The sequence below is a fragment of the Larus michahellis genome, chromosome 12 (genome assembly GCF_964199755.1).
Source record: "Larus michahellis chromosome 12, bLarMic1.1, whole genome shotgun sequence".
Classification (NCBI taxonomy): domain Eukaryota; kingdom Metazoa; phylum Chordata; class Aves; order Charadriiformes; family Laridae; genus Larus; species Larus michahellis.
In genome coordinates this window covers 9,570,611-9,591,894 of record NC_133907.1, presented here as the reverse complement: position 1 = coordinate 9,591,894, position 21,284 = coordinate 9,570,611, and the positions used below count along the sequence as shown (strand labels likewise).

The window sequence follows — 21,284 nt, the reverse complement described above, 5'->3', positions numbered from 1 at the left end:
TTTTTGTTAAGCTCTCCCAGCAGATCCCCAGCATCAACTCAGCTCCATTAGCATTAGCAAATACAAAGGGGTTTAATCAAACTAAGCCTCCAAGGAACAGATAGATAGTTATGATAGTCTTAACTCGTAAACAACCTAACTAGGAAATATAGCAGCATCCCATCTCTAATACACCATGAGACCTCTGTCGCTATTAGCGTGTTTCCCAGGCGTACAGAGTGCCAGAACAATTAAATAAGAGGTTCCTATTAGTTTTAGAGAATTTAATATTAATGCCGTCACTGTTACTTAGCTCTTCACCTATAAATAGCACAGGAAGGAATAATTTGATACGTTAAGTGGTCTAAGAATTAACAGTGCAGCAGCAGCACTGAGCTGGTAATTACAAATCACCCGTCCCCAAAATTGGCAAGTTCACAGCCTGCACGTGCACGAAGCAAGCAGGGAAGATGGGAGGCTGCAGTGATGCTCGACCAAAACCTGAATATGGGGAATTTGCATCTGAACTGTCTTAGTGAGAAATGACCCTGGGGAGTCTTCAGCAAGGGGGAAGAAAATTCAGGTTATTCTAATAGTCCCTAATTTTTTAACATACACTTTAAGACGGCAACTTTCAGTTGCAATCCCACAGCTGGCTGAGCTAAGGTGTTTGTGCCGCTCACTTTGAGGAACAGTGCACTGATTTTAGGATACCCATCAAGAGGAGCATGACGTGCTCTGCACACATGGGAAAACTCGGAAGGCCAAGGGAACTCACGGAGCATTTGCAGCACCAAAGCACCCGTGGAAGGAGCCCTGCGGCCCGGCAGCAGCCAGGGCTGGTGGTGGGATCGAGCCCCCGGTCACCGGGGCACCGAGCAGCCCAGCGCTGGCACACACGGTACCCGGCTCCGCACAGGGGATGCTGCGGGCGGGGGAAACCAGAGGACACAGTTTACCCCTGCACCGGGGCAGGAACACTGGGGATGGATGTAAAAAAGTCACACAGGGCTTTGCAAATCCCAAGAGCAGCTCAACTCCCGGGCTCCGCTGCAATTCCTCTCTGCGAGGAAGGGCATAGCGACATGTGCAGGCTGGAGCATAGAGCATAACAAGCATTTGCCCAAGTTAAATATTACCTTTCCTAGCAAGATTCAGACTCTCCTACTTTAATTGCAGCTCAGGAGATGCAATTGCACATGACTGCATCTCCTGTTTATTTTCCATCCCTCCCCCTTTGCGGCAACGGGCAGCTCTCCCCCATCTACAGCCAGCTTGCCCTCCCCATCTCGCCTCCCTTCGCCAGGGTCAGCGCAAATGCTTCCAAGGAGAAAAAGAGCATCAGCTGCCAGCAGATTTCTCCGCACGCAGAGCATAAAAGCACAGCACTGGCTGGGCACTTGTGGGCTCCGCACAGTTAAATGCGCAATAAAAGGCTCTTCAGCAGGCAGAGGGAAATGGTTGCTAACCTCTCCGGCTGGCAGCACCCGCAGGCGGCTGCTGCTGGCCACCGAAAGCAAACATTTACAGTTCAGTGTTTGTTCCTTAGGTTCATTGGGAGACAAAGTGTTGGAAATTCCTGCATCCCGGACACCATCTCGAAGCGTCAGGAATCCTGACGCCTGAGCCCGATGCTGATATAGGATAAGGATGAGGAAACAGAGGGAGAGCTTCGGTTAAAAAAAAAAAAAAAAAAAAAAAAAAAAAAAAGAATTAAGTGACTGCTTCAGCAAGCAAAGGAGAGGAAGAACAGGCTTCTCAGATGCTCCCCAGCGCTGCCCCTAAAGCAGGAGGGCAGGGAAGGACATGGGCTGCTCAGGACAACCCCACTTCTCCCGGGTCATGGGAATCAGCAGGGCTGCAAGAGAAAAAGGAAATCCTCTGCTGCAGGCAACCCCCCCCCACCAACCTGAGCATCCTACTCATCAAACAAGCAGCCTTTGGATGTGTGGGGAAAAAGGAGACACGTGGGGTGGTACTGCCCAGGAAATGCATTCAATAGGGAGTTTTCATCCGGGCTGTCCTTCACCAGTTGAAGCAATCTAGAAAACAGCCAGATCACAGCAGAGAATAGAAGACAGGCTGGATTTGGATTTAAAATTTCTATATACATCACACACCATTTAAACAGATTTTGAAATCACCGATTTGTTAGTCTTCCAAATTAGGAGATTATATCCATTGGAAAACACAAAATTGTCAAGATAAAAACAACTTAAGAGTCATAGATTTAGTGACTCAGTTCACATGGTACAAACTGCACTGTTTGAAGCTTAAACACCCTGACTTTGATGGAGGAAAAGAGAATGGGACTGTTGTTCAGGATATTCCCCAAAAAAACAGACAAAGACCTGATTTTTCAAGCATGTTTTACAAGTTCAGCGTGGCTGAACAAAAAGGGCTGTCACATGTACAACCTCATGTTTGCTGCAACTGAGCTGTTCCAAACGGGGGTCCGGGACGTTGTTTCTGGTCATTGGTTTGCCTCGTACACCAGGCTGGACCATCCCAGTTAACACACATGAAACAATACCCCCTCCCAGTTGTCATGCTTAAATGCAGGTGCAGAACTTGTGGTTACAGCATCCAGGACTGCATTCGTTCTTTGCTCAATTCAGCAAGAACGGCAGAACATCTTCCACTGCCATTTATGGCTAAAAGCATGGTCCAACTCTTATTTACATCATCTTTGTTTCCGAAAAACGTGAGCACGGGGAAAGTCCTGCTCCCTGCCTAGTTTGCCCATGATGCAACACACCCCAGGGGACCTGCTTCTTGCCATCGGAATGGCAAAAACCAAGGCAGAGGTTTCCACCCCTGCGGTGGCCTTGCCTGTGCCAAGCTGCCGGCTGCTTCGCGTCCCCAACTTGGGCAGGGCGCACCGGTGGGGACACTCGCCACAAACCACCCCACGGGAGGTGCAAAGCAGGTTGCAGAGTGCAACCCTCTACCCGTACTACGGTGTTTACCCTGGTAACACCCAAGCATCACACCAGAGGACAATTCCTCCTATCAGCAGGGCAACATCCACTACCAGAAGCCGTAGGCTCTCGCCAGACCCAACGTCGGGCGTTTAGGCTTCTCACTGGAGCCAAAGAGCCCAGACCCAGCAGAAGCCCAGGCTGCAGCGCTGCCGTCGGTACCTGCTACAGAAAATAAAGCATCCTGCAAATGCTTCAGCCCTGAAAGTGTAAAGGCTGCTTTGCAGCAAGCACAATTTGCACTGTGGAGGCTGCACCTAAGGAGAGATGCCTCTGTAGCAATACTCCAAGACTGTCCCTGTTGCAATTTCTTTTCTAGCCATTGCCAGTTACTGCGAAACCAGCCATTTCAGCAGCCGGGGAAGGAGCACTGCCACGGCCCCACCTCCACGCTACGCATCAGCCTGGCTCGGCTGCTGAAGAGCCTGTCAGCCCTTTCAACTCCTAAAAAATTCTCCGAGCTGAAATTCTTCAACCACGTAGGATTATTGTTGTCCCAGATTTTAAAAGGCAGCAGCTTGGAGCTCCCTGCCAAGGGTACTTTCACCATACAGTGCCATTAAGACCCACAGCAGCTTGGCCTCCGCAGTACGATTACAGAGTTGTTCTTGTCTGCAATAATTAAAGACTGCACTGCAAACAGGGAGTACAGCTGCTGTGTTTTTACAGGATGAAAAAAAGCTATCAGAAAGAGGATGCAACTTTGAAGTTCCAGCATACAGACCATTACCTATGGGATTTTGTAAGAACTCTGATGTCCTAAAACATTTATTAGCTTTGTTGGGAGCTGTGTAGCCTTGGAACACCTAACGGTTTTTATATGGTTTTCTTCCACCTGACAAGCAAACTGCTGATACAGCTGCTGTAAATAAATCAACCAATTTCACTATCAGAGTAGGGAATGACTTCATTGGAAATAATTCATCCCTCTATCTATGAACTTATTTAGCACTTAACTAAGAGATTACACGTCACATCACAGTCTGTATGATGCCTTCCTGGGTGTCAGCAGAAAAGTGATGGCATGAGAGCTTGTTTGGGATGCCTTGAATAGGGGAAAAAAGGAAAAACTCTACCCTCCATCTCCCCATGCCGCAGACCTCTGCTGCACGCTCCGGGACCAGACCCCTCTGCAGGGACAGCCATGCAGGGAGGCACTGTGCCCTGTGGCTTCCCCCCAGCATTACCCTCCTCTCCCTCCGCTGACTCGTCCCTCCCGCCCCCCATGGCAAACATTTACCAGCAGCGCTGCCACCCTGGCGCCAGTCATAAGAAAACCCTAAACCTTATCATGGGAAGGGGAGGAGGAATAAAGTGCCCTGGTATCAGAAACCAGATTCATACCACCCTTTACCACAAGCACCACACTCGCAGAACTGTGCCTGACGCGCTACCATTAAGTTACACATTAATCCTAGATAAGCAGAAACAAGGCTATTAAGTGAGTGAGCTCAGCAAGGGATAAGAGCATCCGCAACCCCAAGCTGTAACCAGGGTTCAGGATCCACCACAGGGCAATGGGGACGTTGCCGACCGCGAGGGATAGGAAGCTTGTGTCCCTCAGACTCCCACCCCACCAGGTTTTGTTGGGTTTATACAAACAGGGGAAAAACCCAGAGCAGGTTCAGCAATATTGTTTTCCCTATGAGCAGGCTGTGGGGACGGGCTGCCGGGCACCGAGCCGCGCTGCCCACAGCCTCCCAGCAGCGCGGGGCACGGGGTGCACTGCCTGTCCCATCTGCATGGTGGCTCTGCAATTGCTTGCGGACTTCCAAGCCAGAGTTCTTCCATATCACCCCCTCCCTCACAGCTCTGGAGAGGGATGGGCACACGTAGGGGCACACCGGGGAACAGCAAACACCCCCTCCCCACATCCCACTCCTTTAGCTCCTCAAACACAGCAGCAGCTGAAGTTTCTTGGAGTTGTGTGTTTACCGAGGGATCTGACCGCTTGCTCATTGATATGAGCGACAGGATAGGGCAGAAAAAAAGTAAAAATAAATAAACTGATCAATTCCAGCCTGCCTGCGCCCAGGATTCAAGCTCTGCAAACAAGAGTCAGACATTTCGCTACCCTGGAAAAAAAGATAAACACGCTGGGAACAGGAGGGCAGCGTTCCCCAGCCCCGCATGGGATGTGCATGTGTGTCCCTGTACCCAGCTCGGCCGTGCTGCCCCAGCCTGCCCACTTGTCGTGGTTTAACCCCAGCCAGCAGCTAGAACCACGCAGCCACTTACTCACTCCCCCCCCATTTCGGATGAGGGAGAGAATCGGAAAAGTGAGGAAAAACTCGTGGGTTGAGGTAAAGACAGTTTAATAGGCAGAGCAAAAGCCGCACACACACGCGTAATGCATGATACCACATGGTACGGAACAGCCCTTTGGTCAGTTGGGGCCAGCCATCCTGGCTGCATGTCCTCCCAAATTCCCATGCACCCCCAGCCTACTCGCTGGAGGGGTGGTACGAGAAGCAGAAAAGGCCTTGACTGCCTGAAAACACCCGTGTGCTATCCAAAGTCATTTCTCATCCCAAACCCAAAACATAGCACCATACCAACGGCCAGTAAAAAAGTTAACTCTGTCCCAACTGAAACCACACCACCACCGCACAAGCCCCTTGGGATAAGGAGGCGGCACGTGGCAAACAAGGAAGGAAATTAATTTCTAACACGCGGGCACAGTTTGGGTTCAGATATGGCAGCTCGGGGAGCCCATCCACAGGAGGCTGGCAGGGGTGCACAGCGCCCAGAGGCTGCTCCAGCCCCCGTCACAGTGTGTGATCAGGACCCGGGTGGGCACGAGCCAGGCAGAGGGAAGCAGCTCGGTGCTTTGCCATCACAGCACAAGGCTGGGCTCTGGAAAAGCCAGGAGTATACTGACACCCTCCTGGATGAACAGATCCCTGAGCAGAGGCACAGCAAGATGCCAAAGCCCAGGGGGGTGCTCAGCGTGCAAACTGCTCAGAAACACAACCTCTAAAAGCAAACGTTGGCCAGATCCTGCACCAAGGCAGTGCAAGTCCCTGTGGCATCTCCCTGGCCTAGGCTTTTAGTCTCAGATGCAGAGGAGGAAGCCCTTGTGCTCACCTGAAGCTGTGGTGATTCTGGCATGGGCTTCCCACGCAACTCCCCGTGAAGATACAGAGCCCAGAGGTGGTGCCAGCCTCCAATTTCTGTCCCCTCTCACATCCAAGTCCCATTTAAGAGTATCCTCAGCCTCCGATGCCCACATTGCTAGTGGGAAATTAAAACTCACAAGTACATCAAGCATGCTATGAGGTCTTGGGGATGGCACGTTTCCTTTGCACCCTAAAAACCTGCACCAAAATACCGCATATCTCTATGTGCATCTCATGAAGATGCACCAGAGCAGCTCCCCAGAGGTCTCAGGGCCAGGGCGAGCACTGGGCAGCACAGCATTCCCTTGCCAGCCGCTGGGAGAGCCCCATGCAGGACAGCTGGAAACAACGGCAGCTTCATCAGAGGCTTAACTGTGCCATGGGGAAGGAGGTGATCGGGGCTGGCATCCCACAGACCCTGCCCACACCACCCCCTCCAACCCACCGAGCACAGCACCAGCCTGCAGCGATACAGCCGCCCATCCTCCTCCTCCCAGCTGAGGCACCAGCCCTTCCCTCCATACTGGATAACGAGATTACACTGATTTATCCACTCAAGTTACTCGATTTGTCCAGGTTGTGTTTGCTTCTCCAAGGTATTAGAGCTAAACACCATCATCATCCTCCTCCTCCGCTTCCCTGTCCCCCATGTGGCCAAGCCCTTGGCAACACTTGGCAGACACAGCCCTACAAATGCCACGATGCTCTTCAGCATCCTGCAATTTGGGGGGGTTTTGACCTGCTCCCGAGCCAGCTGTGGATGCACACCCCACATGCGAAGGTCGGGAACAGCAGAGAAGTTCAGTGCAGGTACACACAGGTTGCTCTTCTGCAAGTGCAGCCCTTCCCTGATCGGAGCAGTCACTGTGCCGCCGGGGACTGGGGCAGAGTCCTCTTCCATCAGTGCTGGATTTTGCCCCTTTTGGAGACTCAGGAGCAAAGCTGGCAGTGAAAATCTCCCCCCATCCCAACTCCGGGAGCCCGCTGCCACCCCGGCATGGAAGCCCTGCATGGGAACTGCCACCTGCTGGGTTTTGGTACCCATCGAATGCAAGTGACAGTGGGAGCCCCGGCCACAACTGGGAACCTCCTGCGCCCTCAGCATACCCAGGGACATAGCTCAGCCCAAGGCAGGGGATGGTGGCTGGGGGAGGGCGGCGTGGGGGGAAAGGTTTGGTGTCAGCACCCGCTGCGAGCCCCGCTTTGCTATCAGCTTTCTGCAGCGCAGCAGCAAATGAGACAATTACTATGTTGACTGGTGTTTTTTCTTTTTTAATTAGGTAAAAGCAGGGTTAACCTAGAGCGCCCTGAAGCCGGGCAGGCCCCCCCGCCCCAGCTCCCTCCATCTGCTCTTGCCCTACAGCCCTTCCCAACCCAATGCACAGAGCAGCGACCCTGGAGCTGCTGAACAGGACTGGTACCGGCAGACACCCCGCTGCCGCAGCCTAGAAACTGTACGACCATTCCATACAAGCCAAGAGACCAGAAAGCCGGCACTGATGGGATGATCGCAAGCTAGCAAGCCTGCCGAGGCCTCTGAAACACTAACAGATGCTTGACCAATCCTTTCCTGTAATTGCAACCGCAAGTTAGAGCAAGAGGACGCGCAATGGGCTCAGGCTGGAGGAGAATTGAGGCAAAGCCTCATTTGCAGGTTTGATTAGCAATAAATTAAGCACGGGAACACTTTGCACCCAGCTGTCAAAAAAAAAAAAGCTGGGCCAGCGCTGCACAAGGGCTCAGGCCAGGTCCAGGAGAGACGGGGCAGCCGGGGCGAGGGACACCCACAGATGGGGCACAGGGGTGAGGCGGCTGAATTTCTCTCCCTGTATTCACCCTGGGGTTATTTCCACTGCAGCACACAGTGAGGAACAAACACGGAGAAGTCTGAGAATCAGAGGGTAGAGAAGTTTGCTCAAAGCAGTGCTGGGGCTTTGCAAATGGGAAGGAGCAGTGACGCTGCAGGGAGCACTGGGACCTGCTGCCGTGTGAGAACTGCACAGGTTGGTTCACCTCAGAGCAGAAGTCACCAGTATCTGTCCTCCAGCACAGATTCCTCCAGACAATTTGACGGGGGTGTTTTCTGCAGGCAGTGCCGACAGTCACGTTCACGGAGCGGGAGAGCCATGAGCTGTGGCTGCCCTCCTCATGTTGAACGTCAGCGAGACAGAAGGTGGTTACTGGAATAAACTTCTCTTTTTAAGAAACAGGAAAGGTGATTTGAATAGCTGGCGTATTTTCAAGAACTTGCTCAGCTAGGTTGGGACAGCTCGCCGCACGCAGGTGAAGCGGTGCAGGGCGCCCTGGCAGCATGCAACCATGGGCACCAACGCACCTCACAGCAAAAAACCCCAGTCTCACAAGAAAGATAGCCACGCACCTCAGATGCCCTTGTCCTACCACTCCGGACAGACCCCAGCACGCGCAACAGCTCTTCACTGGAAAGTAATTTTAAACCTGCCTCAATATCTGCTGATAGCGACACTTCCTTCCACCCGCCTCGGCACGCAGGCAGAAATACAGCGGGGCTGCGGCCATGTCTACCACTGCCAGGCACCTCCTCACCCCAGGACAAGCTGCCCGTGCCCAGCCGAGCCTCACAGCCAGCAGCTGGACCCTGGGAAAGGGGGAGAGCTGCTCTGCTGAGCTCCCACAGCAAAGGCCAGAGCAAGGAGTGAATGCCTCTGGGCTAAGAGAGCAGCAAGCAGCATCGTCTGCTTTATTTCTCTGCAAACCAGCACCTCCACAGCCCAAGTCCCACAGGGTCCCAGGGCAACACTGCTGTGGGGATGGGGACAAGAGATGAGATCCCTGTGGGCTCCAACGCTGCTGATGGCCACCGCAGAGGGGTGCAGGGCTACCTGTGAAAGTGCTGGAGAATCTGGTCCCTGCTGCAGAGCCACACGAGCTCATGCAAAAGGTCACAGCTGCTTTTCTAGAAGGTGAAAGCCTGACTTTCAAATGCCAGAGCATCTCCCTTACCTGCCAGCATGGCGCTTTTAGATCTGAAAACGTGGCTGCAAACCGAAAGCTAGAAAAGGAAGCCTTTTTCCCCCCCAAATCCTCTGGGATGCTGAATGACTAACAACACTCGCACGCTCCTACCTCCTCATCACTTCAGACTTTTCCCATCTGGTTTTGCATTTGGTCACTGCTGCAGTCTGAAACCTGCCTGCTGATCTACCCGGCTTCTTCGAAAGCAAGCCCCACCGCGCAGAAACGTGGCTGAATAACACTCTCACTCAATAGCTGGTCTCCAGGCCGGCATTTTCGAGGGCTTTGATCCATTTCAAATAAGGCAATAAGCTTAGCCCTTGATTAAATACATAGCATAATCCACCTAAATCTTGTTAGCTGAGAAGCAAGTCGCTCATCTCACTAGTTGTGGGTGGCGTTGCATTTCGCTGCCAGGCAAGCGGGGCTGCCCGCAGCGTGAAGGTGCCCCCCGGGGACACATCCCAGGCCGGCAGAACCACTGGGGCAGCTGGTGACCGCAGCAAGGTGGCGCACGCCGCTTGCCACCACCGCTCCAGCGAGCCCACACGGACTCAAGGTGCAGAAGTTCATTGGATCCTTCTGCAAAGCTTCCCCCTGTAACCGGCAAAAGCAACACATGGAAAGAGCTTGCCCATTCCCCGTTGGAGGGCACAGGGAGGGTGCCTCTGGGCTTGCCCTGCAGCCAGGGCAGTGGGCACCTGACAGCCAGCAGAGAGCTAAAAAAATTCACGGCAGGAGAACTCCCTGAGTCTGAGCGAGGGAGCCAGGCTGCAGCGCGGAAGGAGGATGTGCTGCAGCTTTGGGGAAATTTCACACCGTATCGGTCATGCTTTCCCTTCCTCGGGAGGAATGAATCAGTGGCACGGCATTTGTACAGCCTGAGCAGAAAGGCCCGGGTGCCGAGTGGGAAGCACGCCACGACAAGGGCGACTATCCCCACTGCCTGGCACTGGGCGAGACAGAGGGCGCAGCCAGGGTCAGCCTCACACAACCCTGCTCCCAAGGGCAGCATCGCCGTCTGGCTGCTGGGGTCAGCTCTCCCCAGCTGTGACAAGGAAAAGCAGCACCATGTCCCTCCCGGCTCCCAGGTTGCCTCCACGCTGCCCAGCGCAGATACACACATGCTAGTGCCATTCCCAATGGCAGGACACTGGGGATGGAGGCAGTTTGGGAAGCCTAGCAAAAGAAACCCTCCTTCCCTAGACGAGCCCTGCTCCTCTCCCGCTTGGCTCTGGGGTAACTATAAATTTGCAGGTGAGTCTTTCAAAGCGCACAGAGGCGGAACACCAAGTAGGGGAAAACTATGAGGATGGTGTTTCCCAGAAACAAGGATGCTCTTTCCCTGCCTGGGGCTGCGTGACCCTGCTCCCCACCGGCAATTCCCGCTGCAGCCACTTCCACCCAAACAGAAAGATCAGGCTAGGATGCGGGACAGGAGAGATCTGCTCCCAAGGTTACTGCATATTTCTTATTTGAGTCATTAGAAGACAAATTCCCTGAAAAGCGCTCTTGCTCCCTATTTCTCTCCACGTTTCAGACCTAGCAGGTGGGGACCAGCTCCGCGGGGAAGTGACCCAACCGATCCCAACCCGCAGGCAGGAGCCCTGCAAATCCCTGCTCCATGCTGCATTAGCAGCTCTGAAGCTTCCCACAGCAGCCAGGCACGTTTCAACAGCCACTGGCAGGATTTTGAGTTAATTTAACCACGTTAACATGTTATGTGGCTTCTGTCATGTCAATTACCTTAAAAAGCACAGGCACAGATCTCGGCGGGAACGCAGGGAGGAGGAAAAAAAAAAATTGATTTAAGAATTAGTAGGGAGGAAAAAAAAAAAGTCTTGGGCACAATCCCAAAGCAAAGCACAGTCTCAGGCAGATCAGGAAAAAAAGCTTCACAGGATTTCAAAACTGAAAAAATGCAGCCAACAGAGGCAATATCTGCTTTAATCAAATACTAGCCAGGAAGGCTCAGCAGAGCAGATCTCACCAGTCACCAGCTGGTGTAGCAGGAATCAGCCTTTTGGCATTGGCATCCTCACCCAGAACCGGGCAAGGGAAAGGGCTGCTCGCAGAGGAGCAGGGATGATAAATGACAGCAGTTGAGCATTGCAGGGGCATTTCACCGCTTCAGAGGTTGCTGCTATAACAATCTTCTCTGACTCAGCAGCTGAAAGGGACGCTGGGAAGGAAGCACCATTTAAAAAAAAAAAAAGTCATGCATTATTAATATGGACTCTGGCAGCAAGACATGAGTTGGAAAAACACCGAGGGAGAAAAAAAATATGACTGCAGAATGAGAGCGAGCTGCATGTGTGGAAGAATTTCACACTCCTGCGGGAGCTGGCTGCTGCGGCCGGGGGCCACCCTGCGCCCCTCCGCGGGGTCCCCGGCTCCAAGGGAACCCCGCGTTTGCCGATAGGAACTTAATATCCACTATTTTCTCCCTCGAAGCAGGTTGCTGCAGCCCTAGTTGCAGAAAACACCACATGCCTTAGGCATGGCCCAGACTAGTTTCAAGCTGCGACAGCTCCGGGCTTTCCTGCCATGGAATACAGCCATTTTAGCCTGTTTATTCACACGTGGTCTCTGCATCACTTGCTGATTCCCAGCAGCTTCTCCCTTGTGCTTCCCGCCCCACGCAGCCCCCAGCCCTGCCTCAGCAGAGCCCTGGCCGCGCTCCCAGGTATTTTAGGAAGAGCAGCCATTGCACAACGTGCCCAGGGCTCCCGCGCCACAGCCCGCAGCCTCCTGCCAGCGCGCCCACTGATGCAGAGGCCACGCGAGGGAGGAACGGGGATGAAACGCTTCACTTTTCCTGCCAGATAGGTAAGGGAAAAAAAAATAAAAATAATATTAATATATCAGTTAGCACTTGACTACCTGGTGCACTGCAGTGTTGCTTTCCTCTTTTATTCTGTATGCTTTGTACTTTTTTTTTTTAGTTTTTTTTTTTTTTTAGAGGCACTTTATAAACATTAGCATTCACATAGCCATCTTCACCACTTTCTATCCCAAATCCTTGCTCAAGACACAGCCTCTCCCAACCTGCTGCCACGGGGAGACACCACACATTAAGGCATCACACAGACCTCTGCCAGCTCGCCCTTCCCGTTGCAGGGCAACCCTCCGATCCCTGCGCAGGAGCCTTTTGGCAGCGTATCAACATATTAAAAGTTTCAGCGCAGCTTGGTCCCCAGCCTCTCCGAAGCAAAGGAGGTGGCTAATGCAGTGCCAGGGTTCAAGAAGTTCCTTTGATCGTTTGCATGGCACTAGCATTCAAGCAAAACCAATCAATTATTTTGCCATAAAATTCCCCAGATACACAAACAAACACTGGCTGAAGCTTGCTTACACCATAGTCCAACCTGCAGCTATGCAACAGGGTGTTTTGCCTTTATTTGCTTTCTTTCATTACACATGCAGTGGCATCTTCCATAAGAAATATTTCCCAACATTTACCTTTCAGATTAGAAAGACACAGGGAGGGAACAAGCTGCTTTATGGGTCCTGTCTCACCCTCAGCAGGCTGGGAGCCCTGCACAGCCACACACCCCCTCATCGGGGTGGGAAAACAGCAGTTTTCTAAGGCAGCAAGCTCTCCCAGAGCAGGGAAACTGAGGTACAACCCGGAGAAAAAACACCTCACAGCGCTATTTAAATCCACATCCCCTGGAAGCATCCTCTCCCTTGCAGCAAGGCATGGGGACAGGTGAACCCCCCACTGCACAGGGGCGGATGGCCAGCACCCCAACAGCATCTTCAGAGGGGCCCCGGGACAAGACCTGCGCACGGGGCAAGGCTTCTGGAGGGGTTCATGCCAGCCTGGGGACACCACACGCAATCACAGGCTTGCAAAGGGAAGAGCCTGTTGGTTTTGCACCTCAAAACCAAAAACCTAGAAAAATGAGCTTTAGGAAGTCACACACACAAACCTGGCCGCACGCTTTCAGCTACAGCCCAGCCCAAGCAAGCGCTAACCCCCCTCGCTTCCTCCAGGGAGCCAGGAGTGAGGTGGGAGCTCAAACTGAGCTTCTTGCCCCCCTGAAAAAACAAAGTGTCAAATAAGGTGCGCTAAAGCTTATGGCTTTATACAAGACAGCCGCAGTCCCACAGAGATCCCCCAGACCTGCCCGCCCCTGGGCACAACAGCCCGCTCCTTCACTTCGGGTTTGAGCAAGAAACCCCGAAAATCCCTTTTGCAATGGAAAAAGGGCCCCACCACCCTACCCATCACGCTCCACACCACAGCTGTGCCCCCGAGGACGCGTCCCAGCGGGGTGGGGGTTACCCGTGCTGTCCCTCTGCCACCCCTGGGACCCTTGCAAGCAGCAGATGAGAACGGCCCAGAGCAGTTTTCCTGCTGGGCACCAACATCCCCCCTCATCGCCCCTCGGTGTTTTGCTCCACCTTTCCTTTCAAAATAATAGCAGCTCCAGCATAATGCTAAAAGCTCTGGTGTTTTTAATGCTCTCATGTTCTCCAAAAAACACACCCGTAAAACATCTCTCAAAAATTTCTGATTTGGGTTTTTTTTGCTTTTGTTTTTTTGTTGTTGTTTTTTTTGTTTGTTTAGTTGGTGGTTTTTTTTTTTTTTTGCATTTCGGCAGCACAGTCCACCGTTCGTTTTCTGCTCCATCTCCCCAAAGAGGACTAATACCCAGTATTTAGAGCAGGCGCTAGAAAACCTTCAAACACACATCAGCCACCCTACCACACCAGCATCAGGCAAAACCCCGGTCAGAACAACAGTCCAAATGCCAAGGAGAAGGAAAAGCCAACATGAAAATAAACGTTACTAAAATAACCCAGCAAAGGTTTTGTCAGAGTAAACACAGATTTTATTGTAACAATGACGCTTCAAAAACAAAGCTGTTCAGGGAAAGACTTTCTTGCTCTCTATAGCTGCGTATCAGCTTCTCTTCCAGAGTATTCATCCCTTGGTGCTGCCATGGGGAGAGCAGAGGGCTCTGCAGAGCCTTACCCAGCCGACAGCACATCCGTCCCAGCCAGCACCACCACTGGAGGGTCACCACTGCCACCCTTGTGAGGGCCCCCGGAAGTTTCAATAAAATTAAGCATTTAAAGACTCCTTGCACTGCCTGGATATTAAAACCCACCAACAGCATTCAAACAGGAACAAGTGCAAACATACAGCTCCACACATTGCTCATCTCCATTCCCTGCAGTGGTCCCCGGGGTGTCCATCGTACCCTGCAGAGCAGATGCTGCCTGAGTTAATGCAATTAATGAGTCCACCTGGAAAAGAGGGAGAGGATCAGCTCAGGAAACAAAGCAGCAGTATCAGAGCCCTTATCTCCATCAGAGCCGGCAGCCACCTGAAGTGACCGAGTGCCTGCTGAAGCCCTGGCCTTCCACGGCTTCCCAATCCCACGAAGTTCTCCTGGAAGTCTGGGCTGACAGCACTAATGGTTTTGATTTAACATTTGGTCCTTTGCAGGTCATTGACATTTTGAAGCATTTAATTTGCAGGAATGAACTGATACACAGAAGCTTTCATGACTGCTGATCAGCTTCCACCAGCCAGGCCTTCCAGAGACAGACGGATGAAACGTGAACTCTTCACACACTCTCTGCAGTTGCAACACCCAGAGAGCCACCAGCAAAGTAACCCAAACCAGACATGCCTGACAGACAACATGGGTGCTTACAGGCAAAGAAAACCTAGTAATTCACCTGCCCTCAAAGAAACCTTGTAATTTGTTAGCCTTGACCAGAAGGTGGTCTCCAACTGATGCTCTGCACCACCAGCGCCTTGGATGCATCGGCACAGGAGCAGCTCTGTGCAAGCAGGGCTGCAGCCGCTATCCTGCCCACATGTGACTTGTAGGAGACCCAGTGCTGGGTGAAAGCGGTGCCGCCCAAGGAGCTATTTCCCACAGCTGCCACCAGTCTCCTTCCACACTTAGCACAGGAGATCCTGAGCTCAAGTTCTTGTATCAAGGAGAGCTCGAGGATTTCTTACTACCCCCAGTCACTGTCGGATCCCATGGCGGCAAAAACCTCCATGGGATACGCTGAGGAACTAGGCTGTTCCTTCGGTTGCGAAATGCTGCTTGGCAAATCTTTTGGGGAGAGGAGGGTGAAGGAGGGCAGCACTGCCGGTATTTCATAGTAACCGCCTTATCCTGCAGAGGGAAGGCCTAGAAGATGAAAGCCGGGGCTACAGCAGCACAAACCTCGTTTCGTTATTCCGAGCTGCACCTTCACCTTCTGTCCCTGCTCAGGTAGTGCCCAGCCACACAGCAAGGCACCGGCAAACCCAAAAGGGCACCTGTGCCCAGCCTCTGCCTGGCTGAGCCAAGGTCACCATGGCCCAACAGTGTGTTTCTCGAACAAACTGGGCACCTGCACCCTGCCGGCATCCCCTGCCCCCTCGGTCGGGACTCTGCACTGCCACCCCCCTTCTGCCTGTCTCTCCACCAGCCACGGAGTCCATCCCAGCTCCTCCTGCTGACATCCCCAGCAGAAGCACACAGGGGGCAAAACCAGCAGCTTCCCACTCCCCGACGCGACCTCCCCTCTCCCACCCTGGCTCTGTGTCCCCACAGCGCCATCCCCCTTCACGGGACCACGGCCACCACTTTTCCTCTGTTCCTCACCACCAAGGGGAACTCAACCACCTCCCACTATGGTCCCCTCAACCTGGGGCAAGCCGGTGGTAGCAAAATCTTTTGCCATTTTCACCCCTGGCACTTCTCTGTGCTAAGGTTTTCCAGGCTGACGCATTAAATAACCAAGCAGGATGAGCCACATTCAGCCATGTAACATCCTTGCAAGGGACCAGGGCAGCAAAGGAGCTGTACAGAACTGTTGGTCTCCACAGCACTGCTCTGCTGACCACCAAAACACAGCATGAAGCAATAGCGTTTCAAAGTGCTCTTGCCTATCAAAATCAAGTTCTCGCGCCATAAATGTAATTCACAGCCAAGGCTGCTGCTTCGTGGCCTGTACGACCAGTTGGGAGCAATTCCTGATAAGTTTTGAGGAAGTAAAGCCAGAGTGAATTACCGCTCTCTCACAAAGGTAACACTCTTTCACCCAATAATTTAAGTTCTCCGCATTATTTTCCTACATCAGATCCAACCAAGTAAGACTCCTGTGCAAACCTAAGTTTTAAAAAATAAAATAAAAAGGCTCCAACATCTGGAGAGACGACTAGGGAAAAGCCAAGAGCAGCTTCCCGAGCACCAGGGAAGGCCCCTCACCTCCCTCCTCCCAGCCACGCAGCAACCACCCTCTCCACAAGAGCCAAGTCCAAGGTCTGAGACATTCCTACTGTTGCAGCGAGAGTTATCAAGATGAAACGGCAACTTGCAGTGCAAGCAGCTTGTAAAAGCATTACTGTTCTCATCTGCAGAAAGGAATTCCCTTGGTTTCCCAGGCCCCGTTAAAAGAGCACAAAACCAGCAAGACAAGACATTTTCAGGGACTGTAGCTCCACAGAGGACCCTTGTTCCAACATCAGGGTCCGGGCATGGACAGGACAACTCTGGCAAGCCCATTTCTGGAGAACTGAGGGGCACGCAGGATGGTTGTCCCGGAAAGGCGAGAAACTCAGTGCCGAGAACGAGCCTTGCAAAAAAAAAAAAAACCTGCCAAGGGGCACACTGGATTCCAGAGCAGGACAAAACGGTTCGCCCCATGCCAAGCTCTGTTTATTCTAAAGACGAGGCCAGTGCAATCACACATAATTAAAGCACAGTCTGACTCGCAGCCCTTTACCCTGCTCACTGCCTTGCTTGGAACAGCAGCAGCAGAAGTGACCTCCCCACCCCTACAAGCATCGTCTCATACCTGCTGCCTCGCAGGGCTTCCCTGGCAGGCAGCGGGGACGTGGGCAGATAGAAGAGCATCTCCTGGAGCCTCCAGCTGCCGCATCTCCACCAGCCCGGCCGTGCCTCGGCCCCAGCTCACCGCGGAGCAGAACAATCAGCCGCCTCATCCAGCGCACAATGGCCACGATGAGACAGACCCACATAATCACCCCAGCCACGGCAGGGACAAAAGCGAGCAGGCGCTGGGGGAACGGCGTAGAATAAAAGGGGAGCCTGCTGTTATTTGTGCCATCAGCTGGGTCTCCGGCAATTTACCTTCCAAGGCGGCTTTGGGAGCCCAGGGATGTAACTTGTTAGGGTGGTGTGTGGGGAGGACACATGGGTATTGGATGCGAGCTCTGGGAAGGAGGCGGCGCTGGCTGTTTACATTGGATCGCTCTGCACAAACTTGAGGCCACAAGAAAATTTCAGTTCCGTAGGAGGAAGCCTTGGTGAAGGACAGAAACAAGGAGCTACCCCAGGCATTGCATAAACCAGGGCACAATGCAAACACGAGCCCCTAAAGCTCTGGGCTCCCTGTGGGTACCAAGTGTGGCGATTTGCTGACAGTAAACATGAATTTCTTCCTGCATTTCCGTCTTGAGCAGACCGAGGGCACGCTGGCGTTACCTGGTTTGCAAGGAGCCAAACACAATAGCCGGCTGGGCCACAGGCCAGCACTGGGGTAGGCAACGCAAAGCCCAAGCTAGATTCCCCTTCCCTGTCCCTAAAGGGCACCAGGAACAGTTTTCCAGCTTTTCTAGCCAGCAAGCGAGCCAACAAGCGTGCCAGCTCCACGCCAATGCGCTGAGACAGCACCCAGAAGTGCAACTGTCCCACTTTTCTCCTGGCACTGCGCACAACTGCTCAAACACAACAAGCCTCGACAACACCAATGAATTTTTTGCCCCCTCAAACCAGGGGATGAGGGACAGGCTCAGCCCAGCTCTGCCCGCCGCTGCGGTGACGGCACACCCTGCCCAGATCCTGGCTGCCATCCCATCACGAGGCCATCCCCAACCCAGAGGGGCTGACGCTGCCCAGGCAAGGTAGGCTGGCTCCAGCCCTAGTGCTGCCAGCTGCTGACCCCCACGAGCAGAGGTTTGGTGTAGGAGCATCCTGCAGCACCCAGCAGATGAAACCCAGTCTCCAGCTTGTTCAAGCTCACTCACAGCTTCAGGTCCCGTTTATTTGGATTTTTTTTAATTAAGGTACGATCAAGGAATGGATTAATCACTCCTCCCTGCCCATGGTTTAGCCCATGTGCTGCAAGTCCTTCTTCAGCTGCTTTCCCAACACATCCTGCAAGGGACACTTTTAGGGCAGAGGCTTCTTCAGGCCCTTCAGCAGCCAGAAAAAAACAACCCAGCCCTACCCCACCACAAAAGGTGGCAGTGGGCAGGCCAAAGGCCCCGTGAACACCCCGCTGACAGTATCTCTCCATCACACACCATGCGGTCGACTTATTAAAGTCCCCAGCTCTGCTCGTGTCCTATCTCACTCCCTTTTCTTCCAAGCTTCTCCTTACCACTCTGGCCTGAAAACAAACTGCATCCAAGTGCTGGGAGGATGGGCCAGGCTGCCCCGGGAATACTGGGCTGGGTTTTCATGACAGAACATTTTTGGCTGAAAGACGGAGGGGGGAAAAAAAAAAAAAAAGGAAGCAGATCTTCTGTCACCTGATGGGGAGATGACTCAGAACATCACTGACATCCATGGGCGGGTGGGGACAGGGACCACCTTCACCTCTCTGCCTCTTCTTCCAGCATCGCAGATAGCAAGAACATAGGGCGGGATGTGACCATGTTATACAAAGTCCACATAGGGAAAGACCCCTGGGCAGAGGGCTGGTTTTAAACAGCATATTATACCCTACAGCATCTCCAGCACCTTTAGAACTGGTGACCATGCAGAAGCGGCACAAAATGAGTTAGACAGCTCTAAAAAAGGAACAAACCCATCCTTTTAAGACAAGTTTCCTTCTGAAACTGTACAGCCTTCGGGCCCAGGGAAGCCCATCTACAGCCATGCCGTGGCTCTTGGAGATGATGTCCCGTGCACCTGCCCTGCAGAGGATTGTTGGATGCAACTGATAAAACAACTGCTGTCCCCATGGCAGCACGTGAACAGGACCAAGTCAGGCTGTGTTTATAGAGAGAGCAGGCAGTGGCTGTGCCACCCGTTAGCACCAGTAGGAAATTGTCCTCCAACGGATGCAAGAGAACAGCCCAGGAGCTCCGAGGCCAGCCTGCAGGACACCAGCCAGCCCATCAGGACAGCAAAGCCCTGGGCCATCAAGCCATGGAAGAGCATGGTGGGGAGGCCCAGGACGCATGTCCTCACTTGGGCTGTGCCCAGGACACGAGTCCCCAAGAGCCAGGCTTCACATACCAGCCAACCCCTACTTAGTCCCATGAAAGGCTCCTAGAACCCAGCAGCAGCCATGGGACATCATCTGTAAATAAAAACCGGCAGAAGTCACCTTGAAAAGCACACACAGGTCTCCTTGGGATGTCCAAGCTAGGGATGGCATGAGCAATACCAATGACATTTCAAGGAGAAACTCCCACTCTCAAGATTTCTTTTGAGAGGATTTTTTAAAAATAAAAATTAATTGATGTCAAAGTTTGGTTGAAGGCCAAACCAAGAGCCTTGGCTCCTCGCAGAAATGAGATACACTGCACAAAGACAACAGCTGCTTTCCGCAACACAAGCTCCCCCGTATCTCACAGGAGATGGGCGCACAGCCCCACCGGCACTAGGTGCTAGCCATTTTGGCACACAGCTACTCCAGTCCCCTATGAAGCACGCTATGAAGAAGACGACAGGGACGAGTATGCTCTCCTTCTAAAATACACACTTATCTTCCCACTTGACAAAAAGAGTAAGATTTCCGCCAGAGAGCGAGTTCAGACCACAAACACTTGGACAACACTTCTTCAAAACAAACTCTCCGGCAGGCGGGCGGGCGGCTCGCTGTCCCCCTGCCCGCCGCTGGCAGCGGCACCGCTCGGGCCCGCCAGCCCGGGGAAGCCCCGCGGGGAGCGCGGCCGGCACCTCCCGCCGCCGGGACCGGCGCCCCCGCCTATGCCGGCCCGGAGGGGCGCGGGTGTGCACCGGGTACCCCCACACACACTGGGAAAGCGCCCCCATCCCCCGGCTGCGGGCTCTCTCCAGCGCCGGCGGGAGGCGGAGACGCGCTGCCCGGCGCCGATCTCCGGAGCGCCGCCGGGCCCGGGCCGATCCTCTCCGCTCGGGGATGCCGCGGCCCCCGGGCCGGCCGGGCGCGAATTACTCAGCGTTTCCAGCGGCAGACGGTGTACCCCCACCCCCTTCTCCCGCACCCCGGGCCTCGGCCCCGCCGCTTACCGATGCCCGGCGCCACATAGACGAAGTAGAGGAAGGAGGAGGAGAGGGAGAAGAGGAAGAGCGCGGCCAGCAGCGAGCGCCGGGGCAGCAGCCGCCAGGCGCCGCGGGGGCCGCGGGGCCACCGCATGGCCGATCCGCCGCCGCCGCCCTGCCGCTGCCGCCGCACCGCCACCGCCGCCGCCGCTCACATGCGCCGAGGCCCGGCGGGAGGCGCCGCGCCGGGGCCGCTCCGAGCCGCCGCCCGCGCCCAGCGCCGCCGCATGAATGAGCCGGGGCGGGGCGGGGCGGGGCGGGGCGGGGCAGGAGGCGTGGGGCGGGGCGCCGCGGGGACCGGCTGCAAACTCCCGCCGCCGCCGCCGGCGCCGGTCCTGCCGCTGCGGCAGCCGGGGGTCCTCGGCAGGGACCGCCCCGCACTGCCCGCAACGCTCCCGGGGCCGCCGGCTGCGGCACTGCGGCACCGCTGGGGGGCCTGGGGCACTCGGACATGGGCCTGGGCACCACCGGTGGGCCTGGGACACCGGGCAGTGGCCCCAGGACACGTGGCCATGGACCAGGGGTGCCACTGGTGGGCCTGGGATACAGGGCAATGGCCCCTGGACACCCAGCCATGGCTTCAGTACACCCAGCAGTGGCCTCAGGACACCTGGCCATGGATCTAGGGCACCACTGGTGGCCTTCAGACACTGGGCGATGGCCTCAGGACATCTGGTCGTGGTCCTGGGTCACCCACTGATGGTCCTGAAACACCCATCAATGACATTAGGGCACACAGCCATGGTCCTGGGACACCACTGGTGGTCCTGGGACACACAGCAATAGTCCAGGACACTCAGCAAGGGCTCAGGGCACCCAGCAATGGTCTAGAGACACTCAATGGTCCAGGGCACCCAGACACGTTCCTGGAACACTTGGTAATGGACCTGGGACACCCAGCACCAGGGATCAAGGGTTGACCCCCCCCTAGCCCACCAGGCAGCAGGGGTCTGTTTGGACAAGCGCTGGGT

General features: G+C 54.2%; 1 protein-coding gene across 1 annotated transcript in view; it reads right to left on the bottom strand.

Moving 5' to 3' along the window:
• Positions 1 to 20,527, bottom strand: part of B4GALT5 (beta-1,4-galactosyltransferase 5) — a 39,547-nt gene extending 19,020 nt beyond the window's left edge. The window contains exon 1 of the mRNA XM_074605283.1: positions 20,281 to 20,527. Coding sequence (XP_074461384.1) covers positions 20,281 to 20,407 — 127 coding nt within the window. The 5' untranslated portion in view covers positions 20,408 to 20,527. The remainder of the gene's footprint in view (positions 1 to 20,280) is intronic.
• Between the last annotated feature and the right edge of the window lie 757 nt (positions 20,528 to 21,284).